The sequence below is a fragment of the Zalophus californianus genome, chromosome 4 (genome assembly GCF_009762305.2).
Source record: "Zalophus californianus isolate mZalCal1 chromosome 4, mZalCal1.pri.v2, whole genome shotgun sequence".
NCBI lineage: Eukaryota > Metazoa > Chordata > Mammalia > Carnivora > Otariidae > Zalophus > Zalophus californianus.
In genome coordinates, this window is record NC_045598.1 from 182255762 (window position 1) to 182279206 (window position 23445).

Here is a 23445-nt window from a genome sequence, read left to right on the forward strand (position 1 = left end):
CTCAAGCCCATCTTTGTAGAAAGCACCTAACTTCTGGAAGGGTTTGCCAGTTAATTAGCTATTAGGTCCCAGGATAATGGCCCAAAGCGGATTAGCAAGATGCCCTCCCAGGCTGATGATTGCTCTATTAAGTATGAGGATGCAGTCATCACCTAACTGAAATGGAATGTTCCACCAGGTTCTTAACATTGTCAGGAGCCAGGTGTTACATTCCCCAGTTGGGGGACTGGCAGGCCTCTTGGCCCAAGCACTAAGAAGCCCATTTCTCCAGCTTTGGGTTGCAGAGGGGCCCTAGGTCCTAGAAAGTTAAGGCGACTCAGCATTGTGTGGCAGAGTGGGATATGTAAGCCCCGAGGTTTGCAGCTTGGTCCAGGATTAGCAGACTCCTGGTTCTACTCAAACGTATTTTTCCTTCTTTCCCCATAAATGAAAGGTTCGAAGATGAGAAAGGCCACCTCGGGAACTAATAAGCTCCCTCTCAGTGTAGACGGTCAAGTGTAGGTTGGCCCATTTAGTAGGGAAGTTGCATGAACATATGCTCGGTACCATCAGACTGTCAAGAGGATTCTCTGTATTTAAAAGGGTTAAACCCTATGACTTTCAAGATCCCATGTAAACTAGAAGTTGTCTGTGGGCCAAGTTTGTGCCCTTCCCAGAGCTGGATAAGTGACTCATTCATTCATTCCACCATTCATGCAACAAATATCTGTTAAGCACCTTTGTGTGTTAGGTGCTGCTCTAGGGGCTGAGTTAGTGACGTGAACAGTTAGTGGCACAGAGAGCACCTGATGGAATGGGGACAGGAAAGGGAACTCTCACCTGGGAAGAGAATTTTGAAATGAACCCAGAATGACACTGATGTGAAGATCAAGAGGAAGAGCTGTTGGGGAAATCACAGGGCAGGGAATGCTCGCCGTGTTCAGGGACCAGAAGGGAATTGATGTTTGGGGAGTGCCAGGAAAGAGACTCGGCTCTTGTTTACAGTACCTATTGGTTCTTCTTAAGTAGTCTGTACGTCTAGACCTCACCTGAAGAGACTGGGGTTCCTAGGGTTTAACTCGCTTGCTCTGTGTTAACCAGCTGATGAGGGACACCACCCAGGTCCTGCCCAGTAGCTTCTGGAGGTGCGCTCACCGTCACTCTTATGCTGCTTCCCGGAGGGACTTCCCATTTCCCAGGGCTTCCCTCACGGCTTTCCCTCCCTGTGTCCTCCTCCGGGACCTGCTGAAAACTGCTGTTTCCCACAGGACCAATGTCGTCCCTTTTCCTGGCAGTCAGTGCTCGTCACATTTGTTCTCTACCCTCCTCCCATGGCAACATCACCGTTCAAGGCCTTGATGTGGCCTTGAACTACAAGAACCTTGTGTGGCCCTGTGCATGTCAGACAAGCCTCCCGCATCTTCACCATGAACTTTGACACTGCCCTTCCCCTACCTGTGTGGGATTCCCTCCCTCGTGCAAGACCCAACCCAGAGCTCACCTTGTTCTTACATATTTCCAGACCTCCCCCAACCAAAGGTGATTGCTCCCTCCTCAAAACACTCCTTGGAGTATTAATTGCTCAGAAGAATAGGACACGTGCATATGGAAGTCAAGAGCAAGAGAAGGAGTTCAAGGTATTTGGGAGATGTGTGACCTTTTAATCCTGTCACCTCCCCAGGACCGAGGGTGCACAGACAATGTGTGCAGACTACCTAGCACGGTGCAAGGCACATACATGAATGTCTCCCTTGCCCTTCAAAGTGGAGCATGCGCTTGAGAAGGCAGGTGCAGGTGCAACACATGGCCATTGACCCTCGCCCTGAGCCTACCCCAAAAGAGATGACCCATAATTATCCACTAATTAAATGAATAAATGCAGGTTCTGCTTCTGCCTTCTGAACAGAAGCAAGTAAATTGTGAAGACTGACTTTTTCATCTCTGGGGAAGACAGTAAGCTAATCACGGACATCATCTGGGAGAGATCAGACCCTCTTGTTTCTCTAGAGATGGCAGTTGTTTCTATTTCTGGAACCATCTCCAAAGGCAGATAAGTGGTCCATCTGGATGGGTTGAATTCTCCAGCAGGCATGGGACCTACATGTCATCCGATTCTGTGTGTTTTTTTAAGAGGGCTCTTGACACAATAGCGTTCTCAGGAGAGAGAAAAGTGAAAGCTTTCTTCCCACTGAACTCTGCTGTGATGAGTTGCACAAACGTGTTGATTCACTGGAGTTGTTGTCTTTGGTCATTGCTCAACCTAACTCACTAACCCCACTTGAGGGGGGACATCTTAGCTCTTACCAGCTTTGTGAGGGTTGATAAAGAGGTCACCGGGTTTCTCAGAGCTCAGGAAGTTCTCTGAGTGGATTCCAAGTTCAGTCTTTGTAACTTTGCTTGCCTTACAAACTCCCTCTCGTGCAACAATATACAACCCCTTTTATTTCCTAAATCTAACTGAGCCACTCATTTGTTCAAATGATGATTATATTAAAAGACTATTAACTTCCAGCCAGCTGTGAGGCTAAGCTCTAGGGGGACAGGGGTGACAGTGACACGTGCCCTGCCACCCAGGAGCTCATTGTGAGTCAGACAGGGGCCAGGCATGAACCACGATGACAGGGCACCATGGTGGGGGCTCCAGAGATGAGGGAAACCAGACGAAGTGACCGGTGCTTGCAGGGGAAGCCAAGGCTTGACGGAGGGGTGATGTTCAGCTCAACCTTGAACATGAGAGTTGTCCATCAAAACGAGACATTTGGCAGGGCCAGCCGGGATGTTCATTTTGTGCCCTCTCATTCTGTCTTTCATGATGGGATGACTTCAGTTGCTTCTTGTCTAGAGGTGGAAGTGACTTCAGCATCTGCCACTCATCTGTCATCCTGCCTCCTGGGATCTCCTTGCCCCTCTTGCAGCTGCGACAGGCTGACCAATAATCGCCCCTCCTCAAATTGGTTTGGTCACAGTGCTGTTCTGCCCCAGACTTCCATGGCCCCCCTTCGTCCTTGGCCTTGTACAGATCCTCACCTGGTCCTCACTGCCCCAACCTGCCTTCCCAGTCACCTTCCCCTTTCTCCTGTTGCCTGGATAGGCTCTGCTGGCTTTTGCCTCTGAATTTACTCCTGCTGTTCCACTGACCTAGAATGGCTTTCCCCTCATTTTAGGATCTGCCAGAATCAGGGATGAGTCTCGTGTTGGGGCCAGCCAGGGCTTTGATGAAACTTCCATCTTACTGAGTCAGAGTCTGGTCAAAGGGCTCATGTTCCCTTCATGCCCTGCAAAAGGTGGGGCCAAGCCATTGTCTCCCTCTGCTCTTGTCTTCTGCCCAGAGGTGGAGTTCTTCGATTATCCAAATGGCCGGTGCCTGAGACTGACTCATGCCACGTGGCGTTGGTGGGCAAGAGGGATGACAGATATAGGGCCATCCGTCTGTCGCTGAGCCTTGCCAGAATGGCTTGCAGCTGTCCCAGAAGCAAAACATTTGCTGATCGTTTTTATTCCTATGAACAGAGCAGACACTGTGGTGTGTGATGTCCCAGCTGGACTCTCCTTTCTTCAGCTGACTGAGAAAAGGGTCTCTTCTTCTTGTCGAGAATAATCATCTCCGAACTTTCAATTATGCACCCAGACAGTAAGAGTTTTGACAAGGAAGCACCCCTATATATGCACATTTAGTCATCAAGTATATATGCAGATGACTCTGCAAAGATATACATTATAAATGTAAAAATATTTCTAAAGTATAAGACTAGTTAAATAGTACATTCTAGAATTATCTTTTTGGGTTCCAATGGATTATCTTGGGCGCTTCCTTTGGGCAACCAAGACTCTAACAGAAACAAAGGAGACGGGCATCATGGCTAAACGAAGAGGGATCGCAACAAGCAGTTTGAAAGGCTACATGTTATCTTCCCCGCGGCAAATACATAGTCCAGTTTCTGGGAAGGGCACAGACGTTCTCGTGAACTCTGCCTAAGAACAAAGGCCAGAATGAGTCTTCCCATGAGAAAGAGTCAGTGCATGGTGGCGCTGGGTGACATCAGGCTCCAGGAACAGAATTTGTTCAAGGGTCTCTCACTAACACCTCCATTTTCCCATCTCTCTGCTGGTCTGACTTCCAAAAGGTGTAAGCTCCATGAGGTCTGGGAGCCCAGCTTTTTGTCAGTGACTGACACCCAGCACTAGCACTTCTCACAGCCCTAGTGAGCGTCACATATTACTGGAAGGAAGGAAGGGAAGAAGGGAGGGAGAATGGGAGGGAAGGACGGAGCAGGTTTAAGACAAAAATAAAAACCCTATAGATTACAAACTTCCTCAAGGCCTTCATTGCTTTCTGATCATCTGCAGCAGCTACCATATCAAGGTGCTCCAAGATGGACATGGAATTGTCCTGATACTAGCCTAGCTGACCACAGCAGAGCAACCTGCGTCCCGGGGACAGCCTGGGGACAGCCGGGGGACAGCTGACTGGATACATTGTGATAAAGCCTCTGTGATCAGCTTCCCAATGTGAACCGAGTCAGGTCTCCTGAGCGCTCTGCTCTGGCTTTTTTATCTCCTAAAACATAACAACAAAGATAGTGGCCCAGCCACCTCTGAACGTGCTTGAATAGCACAAAACGGGGTTAAGATCTGTGACAGAACGATGATGGCTTTCGCTGGTGTCCCCACCTGAGCTTTCATTCTGTGATGCCCTAGCTTCTGGGACATGTGCTTTTGTACTCATGACGAGGTCCTGCCGCTGGTCCCGTAAGGAGAGCAAGCTCAGAACCGGCTGTGATGTGATCTTGAAATGGTGTCAGGCATTCAGAAGTGGCTGGACATGTGTGAGATTGCCAGCCAGTGTCTACTCTGTCGCCCGCTGAGCCAGAACTAATCACACCAGCGGCGGGCAGCAGCCAAGGGGGACGGGGAGGGACAGCCAGGCTCAGTGGCTTAAAATATCCTTGGCCAGAACAAAACTCAACCCCGCAAGCCTTCTTTCGACTGGAGCATATTTCACTATTTCTTGTTCTAGTTTGAGTAGCGGTAATATTATAAATAGTAACAACTGAGCTCTGCCTGGTGCTTTAGTTGATTTCATTTGGAGAAGAACTCTTTGAAATACTGATTATGCTTTTAATGATTGCTTCTACTTATTAAAAACCTAACGCATACACGCACTTTCCCTGTTGTCTCCTGAATTCACCTCAACAAATGAACAAGGTGAATATTCTTCTTACCCTCATCCTTCATCGAGGACACTGAGGCACAGGAAACTTAAGTCACTTTTCTAAGGACACACAGGGGGTGGGAAAGATTACTGGATTTGAACCTGGACTGATGGGGCCCATAGCCCATGCTCTTGATACCCCACCTTGAGACATAATAGACCCATTTTATAGATGGGGAAACTGAGACCCAGAGAGTAAAGCCACTTGCCAAGTTGTCAGCTCAAGATCCAATGAGATTTCTCCAATCCCAGTGCCCATGCTCTGTCCATTTTTTCTACGACTATAATAATTTATATCTGTTTCCACCTGACACATTTAAAGTGATGGTGTCGAAAATGATGCATACCTACTTAGTTCATAGAGAGTCACTGGCACCTTTTGTAAGCATCCCCTGGGAGTGTCTGGAAAGTTTGGGGAGACAGTCTCCTCGAATTACAGGCCAGGGGCTGTGAGGGCTGTCCTCTGTACAGGGTGGGGGGCTGGGCTCACACCTCATGCCCTGCTGGGGCTAGTATAAGCTAAGGAAGGAGCCACCACAGTTGCTAAGGCTGAGCCCGTGTGAACACACCAGGCCTAGCTGGGGAGGGTTGGTGTGTGAGGCTCAGGCACCAGGACTGTGCTCTGACCCCACCCAGGCAGCCCAGATCCCAGCCCTTGTGCGCTGCCCTCTGAGGGGCCACCCTGACCCCCCTCAGGCACAAGAGTCGGCCAGTTCTCCTCCTGCACTCTCGAGGACACGCATACCCACCAGAACCTCAGACCGTGTGCACACACCATGCTTCTCTAGGGCGGGCGTGGCGAGCCCTTTCTCCTGGCTGGGAGATGGCCGGTGGCATTTGCTGAAGGAAGGATGGAGGAGGAACGTAAAGGTGGGGAGAAATGGAGAGCGGGAGGCAGTGCAGAGATGACTGGGAGGAAAATGGTAATTGGACATGGCTTTCTCACTTCTAGAAGTCTTCACTAGCTTCAGCGATACTCCAGACCCTCCTGTCTCTTGGGGTAGTTCTTCATACACCATGGCTGACTGCAGGAGTCAAAATTTGCAGGGAACACAAGCGGCTTGGTCCCTCCTGTGGAGTAAAATTGAGGCGACAAGGCTTCCATTCTGGACTGGCTTTCTCCGGGGGCAGGGGTGGAAGGCACCTGCGTGTGGACCCCACTCCACCTCTATCTTTCCACCTTGAAATGAGGTACAAGGACACAGCGCTGGGCGAGGGCTGCCCTTGCATGCCTTGCATGTGTCAGCTTCACCAATCTGCACAACAAACCTCAGAGGTGTGGATAAAATCCCACCTTTGCAAAATGGATTTGGTGACGTTACTTGGTTTCCCCAAAATAACAAAGACGCCAAGCAACAGAGCAGAGATTTGAACACGTCTTTCTGATTTCTAAATTCACGTTCTTACCGCTTTTCTACACTGGGGTTTGTTTGCAAAGGTTTAAGAGAGGGACAAGGTGGGACTAGCCGATGACGTGCCGGCGTGCAGGTGTCCTGCTGGTCATACAAGCAGAACCAAGACTGACAGAAGCTGTAGAAGCCAGGCAGTGTGCAGAGCTCCTCACACGACACATTTCTTGCATCCCTCACAACAAATCTGTGAGGCAGGTGCTCTAGAGCTGTGGGATAGAGGCGTAAAGACGTAATTTGTTCAAAGCCAAAGAAAAGGAAGGCAGCAAAGCCACAGTTCAACCCCAGGCTATAATCCTCAAGGGCCAGTGCATTCCTTCTCCTCTCTACAGGTGCACTGGTCCTTTTTCTGGGCCAGCCGGTCCCTGAAACAAAGCTACAGGCCTAAGTGACTGGAAAGAAACATCCGGGCACTTTTGCAAGCTCTAATTATTAAATTACCTTTAAAAGGCAACCTATACCCGATGCATGTGTATGAATCACTGACTGAGAATGGAGGGAAAGAATCCCTACATTTTGTAAAAATCCTTTGAAAAAAGAGGCCCGTCCTTGTGTCAGCCATCACTCAGTGTGACTTCTAATGGGTGATCGCTTTGCTGGCGAAATCAGTCCTTTTTCGGTGGCAAGCATTTAAATGGTTTCTGACAGCCAGAAGGTGACAGAGACAATTAGATGTAATATTTGTGACAGATGAAAAAAGGCATTTTGTCAAGTCTGCAGGAACCTGGAGGAAAACCATGACAGGAGAGCAAGCTCCATTCTAAAGGGCAGAGTCAAGGCCTGGCTCCTCTCCCCTCCCCAAGCTGAAGTGCCTGGGAGGTCCCCCTCATGGGAGGGCTCCCCCGACAAATGCCTGGGCAAGGCCTCCGCACCGTGCCTCCATAGGTAAAGGGGACAGTCATGTGGCTGAGCCACGTGGAGAGCGGGGCTTGCCAAGGTGTCTGGAGAAGGAAGGAAGAGTACAGAAATTTGCCTCCATCCCTGTTCCCTTTGGCACATGGAGGCTGGGCGGAGCTGTGGAATTAGGGACAAACAGCCTGAACCCAGCTTCCAAGCAGTGGGTGACTGGGGGCAGGTCATTTATCCTCTCTGAGCCTCTGGCTTTCTTTCATAAAAGGGTCACAGTCCTCACTCCTTCAGTCAGAGGTTTAGTAAGCACACACTGAGAACAGTTTGTAAAGGGCAGGGAACACAGAGGGCTCCCACTACGGGCTGCTACCTTTCTTCACTCTCCTCCATGTGCAGACACAGCCGGTGGGTAATTTAAGTTTGCAAACAAAATACACCAAGGCACAGCCTCCCTGGAGGGCACTTTGGCAGCCCATTGTGAAAAAAAAAAGAAAAAGGTTTTAAAAATATTTCCATATAGAGTGCAGGGGTTAAGTGATGGTTTCTTAGCTAGGACTCCAAAATCACCAGCAGCAGAGAAAACCAGATATGCAGGACTTCCTCGGTGTTAGAAATGTTGAGCTGCAAAAGCTACCATCAGGAAAGTGAAAGAGACAGAATGGGGGAAAATGTTTGCAAATCACATATTTGATAAGGGACTTGTATCTGGAATATATGAAGAACGCTTCTAACTCAAGACCAGAAAGACAAATAACCCCATTTAAAAATGGGCAAAGGATCTGAATAGGTATTTCTCCAGAGAAGATCTGCAAATGGCCCATAAGCACATGGAAAGATGCCCAACATCATTAGACGCTAGGGAAGCAAAAATCAACATCACCACGAGATACCACTTTATACCCACTAGGGTTGCTACACTACTAATAATTTTTTAAAGAGACGACAAGAATCGGTGAGCATGTGGAGAAATCGGAACATTCATACATTGCTTGTGGGAATACAAAATGGTGCAGCTGCTCAAGGAAACGTTTTGGCAGACTCTCAGGAGGTTAAACGTAGAGTGAGCACCGAGCCGTGCAACCCTACTCTTACGTCCACAACTGAGCGAGTGGAAAGCACACGCACACCCAACTGAATAGCAGCATTATTTACAAGCACCAGAAAGTGGAAATGTCCACCAGCTGATGAGTAGAGAAGCTAACTATGGTGTATCTAGACAATCGAATATGACTCAGCAATAAAATGGAACAGAGTACAGTTACATGGATGCAGTGGAAGGATCCACATATCGCATGATTCCATTTATATGAAATGTTCAGAACAGGCAAATCTGCAGAGACAGAAAGTAGATTAGTGGTTGCCTGGGGCTGGGCGTGGCGGTGGGACTGGGAAATGACTGCTAATGCGTTCATGGGTTCTTTGTGGAACGCTGACAATGTTCTAAAATTGGATCATGGTGATGGTTGCATGGCTCTGAACAGAACTAAAAACCACTGAACTGTATGCTTTAAATGAGTGAACTATAGGATACGTGAGTTACATCTCAATAAAACCATTTCCCCAAGTTAGCTCTAGATGCCAAGAGACATAGCTTTAAAACCTATAAAATGTTCATCATGCATATATGATACAAAAATATTTTCCTTTCGTATTTGCTCATGGTGTCTCTTTAATGAGAAACCACTAAAATGTTATGCAAACAGCTCATGCAACACATTATCATCTGTCAGAAAAAAAAATAGATACTTTCTGACCTAGGATTGCCTTTATATCAGGAAATCATCATAGATATGCGAATAGATTTCACCATAAAGGTGGATGTACATTGCAGGGATGTCTAGAACATCGTAAAACTGGAAGCAATAGTAGTTATCCTTCATTGCATACTTACCATTATATGAAAATCATCTCATTTCTTCCCCTACAACAATCCTATGGGGAAACTCTCAGTACCACTGTCATTCTTCTGACAGTTGAAGAAGGAGTCTCCAAACATCGACAAAGCAGAGCTGGGATTTGCATCCGAGTCTGTCACATTCCACGGCCTGCAGGTGCTCCTACCCTCTCTATGACTCTTCCTAGCAGCCTAAGTACCCTACTGCACAATGGCTTTAGAAACAGTCTGGTAACTGAATAGGCAACAACACAGAACAATATTCACAGTTGGCTGTCAGCTAAAAAAGACAGGTTTAGAACCAATATGATCTCACTTATTTCCTACATATAAATATATAAATATAAATAGGTGCACGCACATCTATATGCAAACACATACGCTAATAGTATTTGACAGCAGTGTTCCTTTGTTGGGAGTGTTATGTGTAATTTTGATTTTCTTTGTTTTGCTCACCTAGATTTTCTATCATGGATTTTTTTTAAAGATTTTATTTATTTACTGGACAGAGATAGAGTGAGCACAAGTAGGCAGAGAGGCAGGCAGAGGGAGAGGGAGAAGCAGGCTCTCCGCTGAGCAGGAAGCCCGATGCGGGACTCGATCCCAGGACCCTGGGATCATGACCTGAGCCGAAGGCAGCCGCTTAACCAACTGAGCCACCCAGGCGCCCTCTATCATGGATTTTTGTGCCACTATTTTTGCTCCACAAATTCCAAAAGATATTCTGTTTAACCTTTAAATAAACTAGGGTAACACCAATGGATGTAGGACAAGACATGCCAGCCTTTTTCCAGGGCGAAAGGAGGATTGGCATTTTGGCAAGACCGTGATGATAGCCAGGCTGGTCGTTGGGACCGCCCCTCATAGTCAGGACCACCTCCCTTCTCCCTCAGGGGTGCTCCTTCTGTCCCATGCCTCATTGCCTTGGCCACTCCACTTGCCCAATGATCAGCTTACATGATAAGTGATAACGAGTGCTTTCTTCTTCACAAGAATCAGTTACATTTTAGTATCGAACTGATCTTTTAAATGTAATGTAATTTTTTTTCTAGTTACAAATTCAATCTAAATTCATTGGGAAAACAGAATACTCTGAAAAGTACAAAAAGCCAATAAAACTCATCCATCCCTCCCTTGCCTTAATACGGGACTCTGATAAAGGGGACTCTGATAAAGTTGGACTACCCCAAGAACCTGGTGGGGCCATAAGCAATGGGTGAGGGGCAAAGGATGCCCAAGAATTTCTCATGACCTCAGCCATCTACTCAGGCAGCACGGCGTCATGGGAAAGCCACAGCATCGTGCGGTCAAAAAGTTGGGTTCTTCACCTCTCTCACCTGGTAAGCAGGTTACTAAAGTTCTTTGACACTCGTTCCTGAGTATACCCCCAGTCCTTTTTGCAATAAAGTGGGGAATATACAAAAGAATGATTAAATGAATCTTACAGTTTCTTTTTAAATAATATTGGTTCTTTCTAATTCATAGGATGGCTGTGGGTATTCAAGACAATGTAAGCGAGGGGTGCTTGGGTGGCTCAGTAGGTTAAGTGTCTGCCTTCAGCTCAGGTCATGAGCCTGGAGTCCCAGGATTGAGCCCCAAATTGGGCTCCCTGCTCAGCAGGGAGTCTGCTTCTCCCTCTGCCCCTCTCCCTGCTTGTGCTCTCTCTTTCTCTCCCTCTCTCTCTCTCACGAGCTCACTCTCGCTCTCACTCTCTTGCTCGCTCTTCTTAAATAAATAAATAAAATCTTAAAAAAAAAAAGACAATGTAAGCAAGAACTCTACATAATGCAGAATGTGGTCCAGTTATAAATTCCAGTCAAAGCACCTCACTCCTGTCATGGGAGAAGCAGACTGTCCCCACTTTCACTGTCCTGGCCATCCCCGCAAAGATCTTATTTCTGAGTTGACAGCTGCCAGCCTCTCATGAGTGGGGTGGAAAATAAGGGTCTGTGATGTGTTTAGTTGTCACTGTTTTTCGTGGTAGGCAGTGCAGTGAAGGGAGAGACAGCAAGCTTTGTAATCCCAGTTCTACAGCATTCAGTCCCAAGACCTTGCACAAATCACCTAGCCACTCTGGGTCTCGGTCTTCCCATCTGTAATGTGGGGATGAAAATACTTACAGGGTTATTGTGAGGATTGCATGAGAAAATGCGCACGAATGGTCTGGCTCTTAAAAGGTACTTTATCAATGTTTAATTCTCATCCACCTCCCTTGAAAAGCTTATATAACATAGAGATGGAAAGATGGAAGCAGGGGGAGGTTGACAGGCCCAGCAGGGCTCAGCAGGTACCCCACAACAGTGAGGGAGCATTCAGATGTGAAGTGTTGCCCCCCTGTTCATCTCCCTGAACCACCGAGAAACCAGGCTTTGGTTTTGACTTCTGCCATCAGCCATGATTTATGAAGGACTACCCCACTTTTCGACACTGAAAGTTGATTTTGAAGGTTTAAAAAGAGTGGCAGCATAGAATTAGCCAGGAAGGTGCTGGCGTGCAGTCATCTTCTGATGACTGATCGTACTAACAGAACAAAGGGCAACGGAAGTCAGTAGAGGGTTTTCCCCGCCCCGGTTGACTACATAGTGCATTTCATGAATGCCTTGCAGTAGGTCTATGAGGCAGGCATTTACAGCTGGGGGGTGGGAGGCTGAGGCCTAAACAGGTGAGGAATTTTGTACCCACGCGCACTTCTTCACAAAAGAAGAAGGACATTCACTGAGCCTCCTTTCACATGCTCTTCTAGGCTGGGGTTCGTACCAGGACCTGGTTTCAAGGCCCATTAAGGCAAGAGCAACACGATGATATGGAGCAGACAATACTGGAAGGGCATGAGCAAGGGCTAAGTTATACCCTTGTGTTTCTTGTTCAAATTCTCTCTGCTTTCACCCAGTAAAGCCAAGACCTGCTGATTCCTAAGGAGGAGGGAGAGAAGGGAGAAATGTGCTCTTGGGCCCAGAGACAAGGGTTTCAAGATAAAAGTTGTGTTAATTATCATCCCTGTGACTAAAGTTTTGCCAAAACTGAAATGCTACAAATTAGAGTTAAACTCGTGCTTTTGGGGATCAGGAAGATGATTTCAGTGTAGAAAACATTCAAGACAATACTAACATTACTGTGGATGTGTGACGGCTTTAAAAAAAAAAAAAATCTGTCTCTGCCTTAGCTTCCGGAGTTCTCTCTGAGCTGTGTGGGCAGCTCAGTAATATCCCCCAGTTAAACTGTCAACGATATTCTGGTGGCAGCCTCCAGGTCAGGCCCCTTCCCAGGAGAGGAGCTGGTGCAGAGCAGTGGATGTGACACCTGGTTCACGCCTCATCCTTTCTCCTCAGACCCTGCATGCCTCTGCTGGGTTCTCACTTCAGCACTGCTCTCTCCCACTCATCCCACTCAACCTGACAGCTGACCATCCAGCCATTCATTCCAGTCCCATTCTGCTGGCTCCATGTTTAGTGAAGTCCTCTGGGAACACGCTCTGTGCTATGCTCTGAGGTAAAGGAGTAACCATCCCAACCTCTGCCATCAGAAGTGCATCTTCAGGAGGCTTCTGGGCTCAGTCGTTTACTGAGAACCTAATGAGTGCTATACAGTGTTTTCATTGCCAAGGATGCAAGGACAAATGATCAATGACATTCCTAAAATACTCTCTGCAACACCCTAGTCAAAAGCCTTTCCTGACCCCCTATCGCTATTCTGTATGTTATGCTTTACCACCCTCTGAATTTCATCTCTTGCTTAGGCTGGATTCAAAGTCTTCTCAACCTTATTTCTCACTAACCCCCATGCAAATGCCCCTTTTCACTCAGGAGAGTAAATAGGCTCATCCATCTATCTGTTCATCCATCCATCCACCCATCCAACCATCCATCCATCCATCCATCCATCCATCCATCCATCCAACCATCCATCCATCCATCCATCCATCTATCCATCCATCCATCCATCCATTTGTCCGTCAATTTGTCCATCCAACCATCCATCCATCCATCCATCCATCCATCCATCCATCCATCCATCCATTTATCCATCAATTTGTCCATCCATCTAACCATCCATCCATCCATCCATTCATCCATTTGGCCATCCAACCATCCGTCCATCCATCCATCCATCCATCCATCCATCCATCCATCCATTTGTCCATCCAACCATCTGTCCGTCCATCCATCCATCCATCCATCCATCCATCCATCCATCCATCCTTGCCCTTACTCACACGGTCACTGACTCACTCACCTAATTTTCTGAGTCCCAGACCCTGTTCTGGGGATGCTGGGATACTTGGGACCCGGTTCTTTTCCTTTCTAGCTCATGTGGGTAATAAGTCCCCTGAACCCATCTGCCATCCCTCCTCCCGTCTCCAGGAGTAGCTGTCCATTTCAGGAACTTCTGGTGTGTATGTGTGCATTATCGTATGCCTGTGTGTATCTAAGCATGCCCATGTGTGTTTCTGCCTGCGACCGTGTGTTTCTGAATGTGTGTCTCTGTGTGCGACTATATTGTGAGTGTATCTTTCTTGTCTGTGACTGTTTGTGTCCATATGCGTGCTTGGACGGGGGCAGGTCCTGGTTCTGGGGTGACTATAGTGACTGACAGAGGTCAAGACCCCTTACGATGTTCAGAGGCTCCAGGGAGAAAAAAGAGTGGTCAGCAATTGTAGTTTTGCCTTGCATTATTTCTGAAGTTAGAAAAACACATACAACAAGCGGAAACTCTTTGCCCTTTAATAGCTAAGTCAGATTTAGATAAGTACAAGCCCAGGGCCAACCACGAGACTGCTGTGTGACCAGGTAGGCTGAAGACCCTGCCGCCCCCACCCACTGCAGGGGTCCCATTAGCCCCCACGATGCTACCTGCAATAGGAATACAACATCCCCTGTGCACCTGGACCCCCACCATCTTGCACATGTCCTTATGATGACCCTTACAGTATGGTGTGTCATTTCCATTCACAGAGGAGTAGCCAAAGCTCCCAGATGTGAGTCACTCGCCCTGAGTCCCTTCATCAGCGAGGAACAGGGCTGGAGTGTGAAGCTGGTCCTTCTGCCGGCTTCAGACAGGGCTGACAGCCTGGTCTATGGACTCGAGACAGGCCCGGGCCTCAGACCTCGTTCTGTCCCCAGACCCCTGCACTCTGTGCAGCTCTGCATAGCACACCCTACTCCAGCCCCGTCCTTTGCTCTCCATCCAAGTGCTTTAAAGTCAGGGCTGAGCCGGCCGTTGACTCTTTAACCACCGATTTTCCATGAAGAAAGATGTTTCCTTCAGCAAGATCGATTAAAACAATATACTTGAGAGAGAGGAAAGTTCTCTAAGACGTCGTGCAGTATCGCTGTAACCCACGCCTTTAACCACTTCCTCACATATCAGGAGTTCTGGCTTTTTATAGCTGCGCACAGTGCTGAAAACATTAGAGGGCCCCTTCCCAACGTCGGCATCCCCCACGGCCTACCTGCAGCCAAGGGGGGGCTCAGCAGCCCCACCTCAGGGCCTGCAGTTTGCCAGCTCAATTTGCAATCTAGAACATGGGGCTTTGACCTTGAATAATTTGAGCGTGTGTGTGTGTGTGTGTGTGTCTGTGTGTGTGTGTCTGTGTGTGCGCATGCATGCGCACGGGCATGTGTTCTCTTAAGACAAAGCAGATCCAGTGGTTCTCAGGAAAGCCGGACCCCTCATTGTTGGAAAGAAACCCACAGGCGGAATCACCTTGCCCCTGCGTGTTGTCACTATGGTTGAATTCCTGGCTCTGGGCTGGCTGGGTATTTTACTCACGGCTGCTCCTTCTCACCATGCGCTCAGGCGTTAGGATCTGTGTTTTACAGTTGCTGAAGCTCAGAGGAAGCCACTGGCTGGAGCTCAAGGGTGCAGGAACCTTGCCTTGTGTGTTTTGTAGCCAACAGGAGACTCTGAGCTTACCTAAATGAGTTGAGGACAGAAAGCCAATGTAGATGACTGCTCCCTGTGTTGGGTCTGGGGACCCAGCAGCCAACCTCATTCTGAGTGGCTCAGAGCTGTCAGAAAGGGCTCCCAGGCCCCAGGATAACACTGCTGTTGTCACGATCCACACCATACATGCTCTGCTCTCTCTGGGCTTGGGTTGCAACTGGCCTAACCTCTGACTCTGGCCACAAGTTTCCTCCTTGGTCCTGACAACTAAGTCAAGATAAGATGGTAACAGTGCCACCACCTTTCATCGAGATCCTGCCCAGCGCATACAGAAGGCTGACCGGGTGGCTAAGGGCTTGGCCTGTGAGCCTGGCTGCCCACATTCAGACTGCGGTTTGGCCTCCACCCAATCCTGTGATCCTGAGCAAGTCATTTGCCTCTCTGTGCCATGAGCCCCTTATCTATAAAATGGGATGACAATATCATCTGCCTCATGTGATGGTCGTGAGGCATAAAGCAATAATCTGTAAAATGCTGAGGACACACGAGGAACACTCCACTGAGGTTCTCTCTTTTGATTCTTAGGCATCTCACCCTCAGGGGAAGCGTGGGGAGCTGGTATCACTGTGTCCATGTGACTCAGGAGGGAAAGGGGCTGGGTAATTTGTGAAGTCACCAAGTGGAGTCGGAAGCCAGATCAGAGGCTATATTGAGGGCACCGGACTGCATTTAGCTGCCAAGATTCGGACTCTCAGCCCTACTTGTGGCCAGAACCAGCCCCGGACCCTGCCCTCTCCCCACCCCACCCAGTGCTGCCCTCAGCTCTCAGCCCTACCTGCAGGATGGCCTATCCTCATTGCAATGCCTGTGCTTTGCCCATGGCCCTCAGTCCTGACTCTGAGGCATAACGACCACTGGAACTTTCTGGAAGCTTTGCTGGAATGCGCTCCCTGACTTCAGGAAATATGTCCAGCTGGACTCTCAAGAGGATGGGTGTCCTCCCCTCTGGGCATCTGTCTATTGTCTGTTTTACACAATGGGTAATAGCACTGATGACTCAGGGAACAGGTGGACATGCGCACCTCCCTTTACAGTTTCCAGAATGCTTTCCTCTGCTATTCTTCAACGATCCTCTCAAAGACCCAGTGAGAGCAGCACCCTTTGATACACCCATTGCTGCATTTCTGGTATTGTGACCGGTTTCTGGTGTTTTAGCTCAGGGTAGGGTCTAGAAGGAAACATATTCTCTAGAGTCAGACAGATCAATGCTCCCTTTACATTGGAGTAAGAGGGTACAGTTCAGCTCAAGAGCACAGCATCTTGTTCGGGATATAAAAACACATGTGGCACAATGTGGGGTTGAGAGCATGGCCAAGGTGGGCTGTTTGGACTGGGATCCTGGTTCTGCCAGTCACCTGGTTCTGCTGTGAGATGTTGGCCAAGGTTCTAGACCTTTCTGTGCCTTAATTTCCCCTTATCTAAGAGAAAGGGGTAAATAACATTTACCTCAGAGTTGTGGAGACGGTTTAATGAGTTAATATGTACAAAGTGCTTACAGCTGTACCCGAAACTTAGAAATTACTCGGTAAATATTAACCATCATTATTAGTTTTTGTTGTTGCCAAGCTCCCAGGTCCTGGTACCTATTAGATACTTGATAAATGAGAATTTCCCTTTCCTCTTGGAGACTCCATTTGCTTATCTGCAAAATGGGGATGGTGGTTATACCTGCCTCCTATTACTGTTGCAGAGATTGCAGGAGACACAAAATTCCTTCAAGGGTGAGTACCTGGCAGGTGGTTGGAGGGGGGGCAGGACCCTTAGTAAAGAGCTTGCTCAGAGAGCTCACCCATTGCTCCGCCCAGGAGCCTGGAACACAACAAATTCTGGAGCCCAGCTGCCTGCATCCATAGGTGGGCTCAGACTCTGAGAGCATTTGTGGCTTTGGTCAGGTTACTGAATTTCTCTATTTATTTTCATTATTAGTGAAAATGGGGACAATGACAATAGCTAACTTACACAGCCTTGGTAAGGATAAATGAGATAAAGTGGGGGAAGCTCTTGAGTTAACAATCGAAGTTATGCTATTGGTCTTGTGATGCGCCTTTGCCGATCCATTTCCCTCCTGGAGTTGCTGCATATCTATGTTGGCATTGAACCAACCAGCTCTCGGGGAGCTTGGGTGGCTCAGTCCATTAAGCGTCTGGCTTTGGCTCAGGTCATGATCTCGGGGTCCTGGGATCGAGCCTGGCATCGGACTTCCTGCTCAGCAGGGATTCTGCTTCTCTTTCTCTCTCTCTCCCTCTGCCTCTCCCTAGCGCTCATTCTCTCTCTCTCTCTCTCTCTCTCTGAAATAAATAAATAAATCTTAAAAAAAAAAGAGACCATCAAAGTCATTGATCGATGGCCCTTGCTGTGTATTACCAGTTTCAGTGGTACCGGTAATAGTTCTGGTGCAGGTAGGCCCACTGCACCCCCCCACAACCATTGTCCCTGATGCCATGGTACGAGCAGCAGCCTCTGAACTGGGGGTGGGCCACAGACGGAAGGCCCTGGGGTTACACCCTAGCCAAGGCACTGAGCCCACCTCTTCCACCCTGGGCAGAAGACCAATGCCACCAACAGTCTAGGCCTGTGGATGGACCTCCTGGCATTCCCACCACCTGCATTCCTAGAGGGGAAAGGCTCCCAGCCAAGCCAGCATTTGACAGAGACTTGCATTGACTCTGCTGGAAAAATTTATTTGCACAATGACTGTGTTTCCATCACCTTCTAGGTGGGCATCTATTTGCAGGTCCAGCTCTGTCTTAACTGAGCCAGGAAACTTGCTATTTATGGAGACCGGGGAGGTTGGGGTGGGGGATGTGGACAAGGGTAATTCTGGTCCTTGTCCCTCTTCAACCACCATCAGCCCCTGGCCCCAATAGACAACCTTAGTCAATGATCACTCTGTCCAGGGCCCACATTTCCCAGGTGAGGAAACGGAGGCCTAGAGAGACACTCGTTCAAGATCACGTGCGGTGTTGATATGATATCTATCAGCCCTGACCTCCCGAATGCCTGTGGGCATCTCCAGGAAGGGTCCTGGAACTTCTGAGTGTGGATGAATGATGCGGAGCCCTGATGTGGCCCCGAGGTCTCTGGGCTGATGAGCAGGGGTGGTGGGGGAGAAGACGATCTAGACTATTCGTCCTGAGTCTATGTTCTCTTCCAGGGTGGCTCCGCATTCTCCCCGGCTGCTGTCATCAGCCAGGAGAGGGCTCAGCAGCAGGCAGCCGCTTTGGCAGAGGAGGTCAGCTGCCCCACCTCATCCATCCAAGAAATGGTGTCCTGTCTCCGCCAGAAGCCAGCCAGCATCCTCAATGACGCCCAGACCAAGGTGGGCACTTGTGTGTGAGTTGGGGAGGGACACTCTCTGATCTTTTCCAAATGGAAAACAAGGACTAGAAAGGAGACCTGGCCCACCTAAGGCCACACAGGAGGTGGATGACCGGCCAGAGCTAGAATGCGCATTCCCCGACCCCTAGCACCAAGCGTGGGCCCAGCACATAATGGACCAAGCATGGCTACTCAAGGTGGACAGGTCTCTCTGCACATTGGATTTTAACTGTAAAATGTAAATGTAAAATATAACGTGGGCCTTATAGAGTAGGAGGATAAAATGAAATGAACCGCATCAAGGGTCTTGATTGTGCCAGGACGGTGGTGGCACTCCAGCAGGTCACAGCCACACAGATGGAGCATGATGGTCATACCTGCAGTGGATTTGGGCCACCCCATCCTCTTAGGACAGCTATGTGCTCCCTTTTCCACCTGAAAAGATCCTGCTCACAGCCCACAGTCACTGGCTGTCCATGGCATTGATGAAGGGGACACTAGCAGGAGGAACTTGTCATTTGAGCCAAGGGCTTGATGCCTTCAGCCATGGGCCTGGACTCACAGATCTGGAGCAGGTCTGACCCTCAGCTCCCCCAAGTGTGGGCTCCTGAGAGAGTGGCTAGAGCTGATGAATTTCTCTGTCAGGTCCTGCCTTTGGCCACCACCTACCTACTCTGTAGTCAATGTCTACTTCTGCTCACTTGCACACCTATGGGCTCAGGCTTACCCACTCCTCCCTGGGGCTCTGTTGTCACCTTGGTGGGGAAGCTCCGGGGACCAGCTCAGAGTAAGACTTGCCTTCCACTTCCTGGCCTGGTGTCCTTGCTGCCTGTTGTTCTTGTCATTTTCTACATTGTCCAATACAGCCCCAGATGGATAACCAGCGTCAGTGTTCATTACAGTTAAAATCTGATTAAGTGAAGCAATGCAACTGATTCTTCTAGAACCATTTAAAAAGAAGGATAAAATCTGTACACATAATGGCCTCCCTTTGTACCCAATGTAGCTCCTGGCTGTGAGTGGCCCTTTCCACTACTGGGGTCCTGTGGTTGATGGCCAGTACCTCCGAGAGGCTCCAGCCAGAGCACTTCAGAGGGCTCCGCGGGTGAAGGTCGATCTGCTGATTGGGAGTTCTCAAGATGACGGGCTCATCAACAGAGCGAAAGCCGTGAAGGTAGGCGGAGAGGAGCCTCAGAGGTCCCCTGTTGGCTGTGCCTAGGTGGCTCTGGACGTCTAAGTCTGACCGTGGTCCAGAGTCACTGACTGATTCGCTCATTTACAAAATAGTCTCTAAAGCGCTACTAAGTGCAAAGGCTCTATAAGGAGCTTGGGAGACGGTAATGGGGGGGGCTGTTTCAGACATGAGACACATGCAGGGTTGTGAGCAACACAGACACCTTCACCCCCACATCTACAAACTCCATCTGTGAGTGAATCACCGTGGGAAGCAGTGCGCAGAAGCTGACCAAGGAGCTCTGTGAGCTTCGGGGTTCCAGGCGGTGGATACCCCTGCCCCCCGAAGGACACTTGCCCCATTGAGGGGGTGACCGAGGTGGTACCTCTTCCAGTCCTGGCCCCATGTGGGTTTTCTTCCCTGGGAAAACTGGGCAGGGGGTGTACCCCGCAGCCAGCAAAGACGACTTCGTGTGGCTGCTTGGAGACACAGCGAAGTGGGAGAAAGTTGTAAGGTCTTCTGTCTGTTTGAACACTCATTTCCTGCTCTGACCACATGCCCTCATGCCTCACTAGGATGTGGCTCACCCTGGAAGAGGCTGAGCACGCTCTCCTGTGGCCTGCCCCCATCCTTGTCAGGCTGCTCTTAAAAGATATTTTAAGTCATCAGGCCTGGGATGGTGGCCACGACACGTGAAACCCAGGGAGCAGACACCCGTGCTCAGCATGGGGCTCTGCCCGGCTCTGTTGACTATAAGGCCACACAGCTGGAATTGAAAAAAAATCATTCACGCAGCCTCACGGGATCCTGCATTGCCTTGCATTATCCTGTTCCTTCCGGTAGTATGTCTCACTTAAGGGAATCTGTCTTATAGCAATTAAAACACCACTTTGACATGAAATATATATATATATATATATATATATATATATATACACACATGAGTATTTATCATAGTATGAATTATTGTAGCAAAATGCTGGAAGCAACCCAAATGTGCACTATCAGATCAATGGTGGACGAAGTTAGGCTACACACAAACTATTAAATATTATGCAGATGGTGAAAAGGGTGAATCAGATTCATCTCTACTGGCTTGAGGGATGCCTATGACATGTTGTTAAATGGAAACAAAAAACAAGAATGCAGAGGAATTGTGAAATTAAGGGGGCATCCATATTTTTTAAAACAACCAGCCTGTATCCGTCTATAAATACTTAAGTGTGCATAATTTTATATTTCTTTGTGAAAGGGTTATAGTGGGGGAAGTTATACAGCAAGCATTAACATTGGCTATCTCAGAAGGTGTAGCAGTGTGAAAAAGGATATTATGAACTTAATATTACTAATAGTACTACATATACCTATATGCATAAGTTATACATATATGCACATTACATATAACATGCGTGCGTGTGTGTGTGTGTGTATAGATACATAGAGGAAGTGTTGTGTGTGTGTGTGTGTGTGTGTGTGTGTGTTGGGGTGGTTTGTGTGTGTGTGTGTGCGCGCGCTTGTTGAGGGGTGGTGTGTGTGTGTTTGTGTGTTGGGAGGTGGCTTGTGTGTGTGTGGGTGTGTGTTGGGGGGTGGTTTGTGTGTGGGGGGGTGTGTGTTGGGGGGTGGTTTGCGTGGGGGGGTTGTTGGGGTGGTTTGTGTAGGTGTGTTGGTGGGCTTGGTGTAGAGTAGAACTTAGTCACTATTAGCTCCTGTCCAGCTGAGAAAGAACGTTTGCATCTGATCCATCACTGTGTTTTCCTGCCGAGCGCCCACATATTATACAGCCCTGACTTCAAGGGGCTGTAACTTAATTATTGAACCAGACTGACCCAGGAAGCACTGACAAAGTGCCCCTTCTCTACCACGAGCCCTGGGCCTTTCTTCTCTAAAGTAATGAGTCTTTGAACGGCTTTTGATCTAGCCCTTCATAATGTAAGCATAAATCATATACACATGTACTCCTGTACTAATATGCTGAATTTCTATGAAAGAGTCGTGAAAACATAACACATTTAAAGCATGAGAAAGAAGTGAATGTTTTAAGATTTATGCTGCCCCCTTGACACACTCCACGCCAGAAACGGTGCTCTGCAGCGTGGGCAGTGTGGAAAGAGACAGCCACTCGCCCTGGACCCTTCCCCAGGCAACATCTCATCTTACATTGCCCTACCGCGACGTGGGGATCTTTGTGCAGAAGAGACTATATGCTCACAGCTCTGATTCTTTGGACCGTGGGCTGGCAATGTATCCCAGCCATCTCTGATTTTAGAGAAAGGAAGAACTACTTTCTACTCCCAGGAGCCTGGGGATCATCCTGGACAGGTGGGAGGGTGCAGGTCCTGGCAGCTAGTTCCTATACCCCTCCACCTGCAGGTCTGGCGGTGGGGGTGGGGCTCTTACCGTTGGATCTGGGGCTGTGCTGGCCCCAGTCTGTAACATCTGCATTACCAGCCCATTGTAAGAGGGCTGTGTGGCCATGTGGCTGCTTTGGTCTTCCCTCTTCCTCTCCTGCAGCGTGTTTGGGAGTCTCCCGGCTCTACCCTGATCTCTGAGTCCCCAGCCAGGAGTCTGGATCCAGAGGACTAGGGTCCCTCCTCAGCAATGCATTTTCATTCCTCTCATTGACTTTCAAGGAGATGTTTCCTTGGTGCACTTGCGAAGAAAGATGGTGTCTGCCGAAGGAGCTCACTGCCCACGCCAGGGCATGGCTGGGAATGTGTGCCCTCAAGTCCGGCACCAACATAGGAAAGGTGCGGGGAGGGCATGGCAGAGCAGTGGCCAGCCGTGTTCCACGGTTGTTATCCAAACCCCAGTCCTGGGGCAGAGGCCCCCAGGGCCCATTTATGCCTGGTGAGAGCCTTCCTCTCTTGCTTCCCTTCTCCTCTCGTTCTCTTCTGAACATGCGCTAGTCCACCTGCTGCGACGTTTTGTGAGCCTGCATCCTGCCAAGAACTCATCTGGGGAACTGAGAGGGAGCGGGGGTAGTGATGGTCCAATTGGAAGCCAGAGCCACAGCTGCGATGCCATTGTGTGCTGATGTCTCCTGGACAGGTCCCTCCAGCCCAGCTTTATACTCGCAGCCTGGGCTTTGCCCTTGGACTCTAGATTGGTTTGCCCCAGTCTATTTGCCATCTTCCTTCAGATGTCTCGTAGCTTCCCACTCTTAACATCCAGAAGGGGCTGCTGATTCTCCTGTGCCCTGCCCCAACCAGCATGTTCTCCTCCTGAATTCATCTCCGTAAACAGCAAATCCTGCTTCTGCATGTAGGCTAACGGTCATCATGACTCTGCTCCCCTCCATCCTACCAGCATTGCGTCAGCTAACCCAGCTGGCTCTATCTTCCAAGTGCACCTAGGATCCATCCAGCCTCACCGCCTCTTCTGCCATCACCCTGAGCCATGCCGTCATCTTTCTCCAGGATTAGGCCCCAACTAGCTCCCTGCAGAGGGGAGCTGTCAGATCCTGTCACCCCCCTACTCAAAGCCCTCCCATGGCCTCAGCTTCAGAGAAGCCATAGTCTCTGCAATGACCACTACTCGATGTGGCCCCTGTTCGCCCTCTGACCCCACCTCCTGCCACCCCTGCCCTGGCTCACTGCGCTGAATCCCAACTGATCGTTTTGGTGTTCCTCAGATATGCTGAGCATGCTTCCATCTTAGCATCTTGACA

General features: G+C 49.0%; 1 protein-coding gene across 1 annotated transcript in view; it reads left to right on the top strand.

Annotated features, from left to right (window-relative positions):
* The window catches only part of TG (thyroglobulin), a 244670-nt gene that overhangs the window by 191646 nt on the left and 29579 nt on the right, over positions 1-23445 (top strand). Inside the window, exons 42-43 of the mRNA XM_027626166.2 lie at positions 18441-18605; positions 19611-19778. Coding sequence (XP_027481967.2) covers positions 18441-18605; positions 19611-19778 — 333 coding nt within the window. The remainder of the gene's footprint in view (positions 1-18440; positions 18606-19610; positions 19779-23445) is intronic.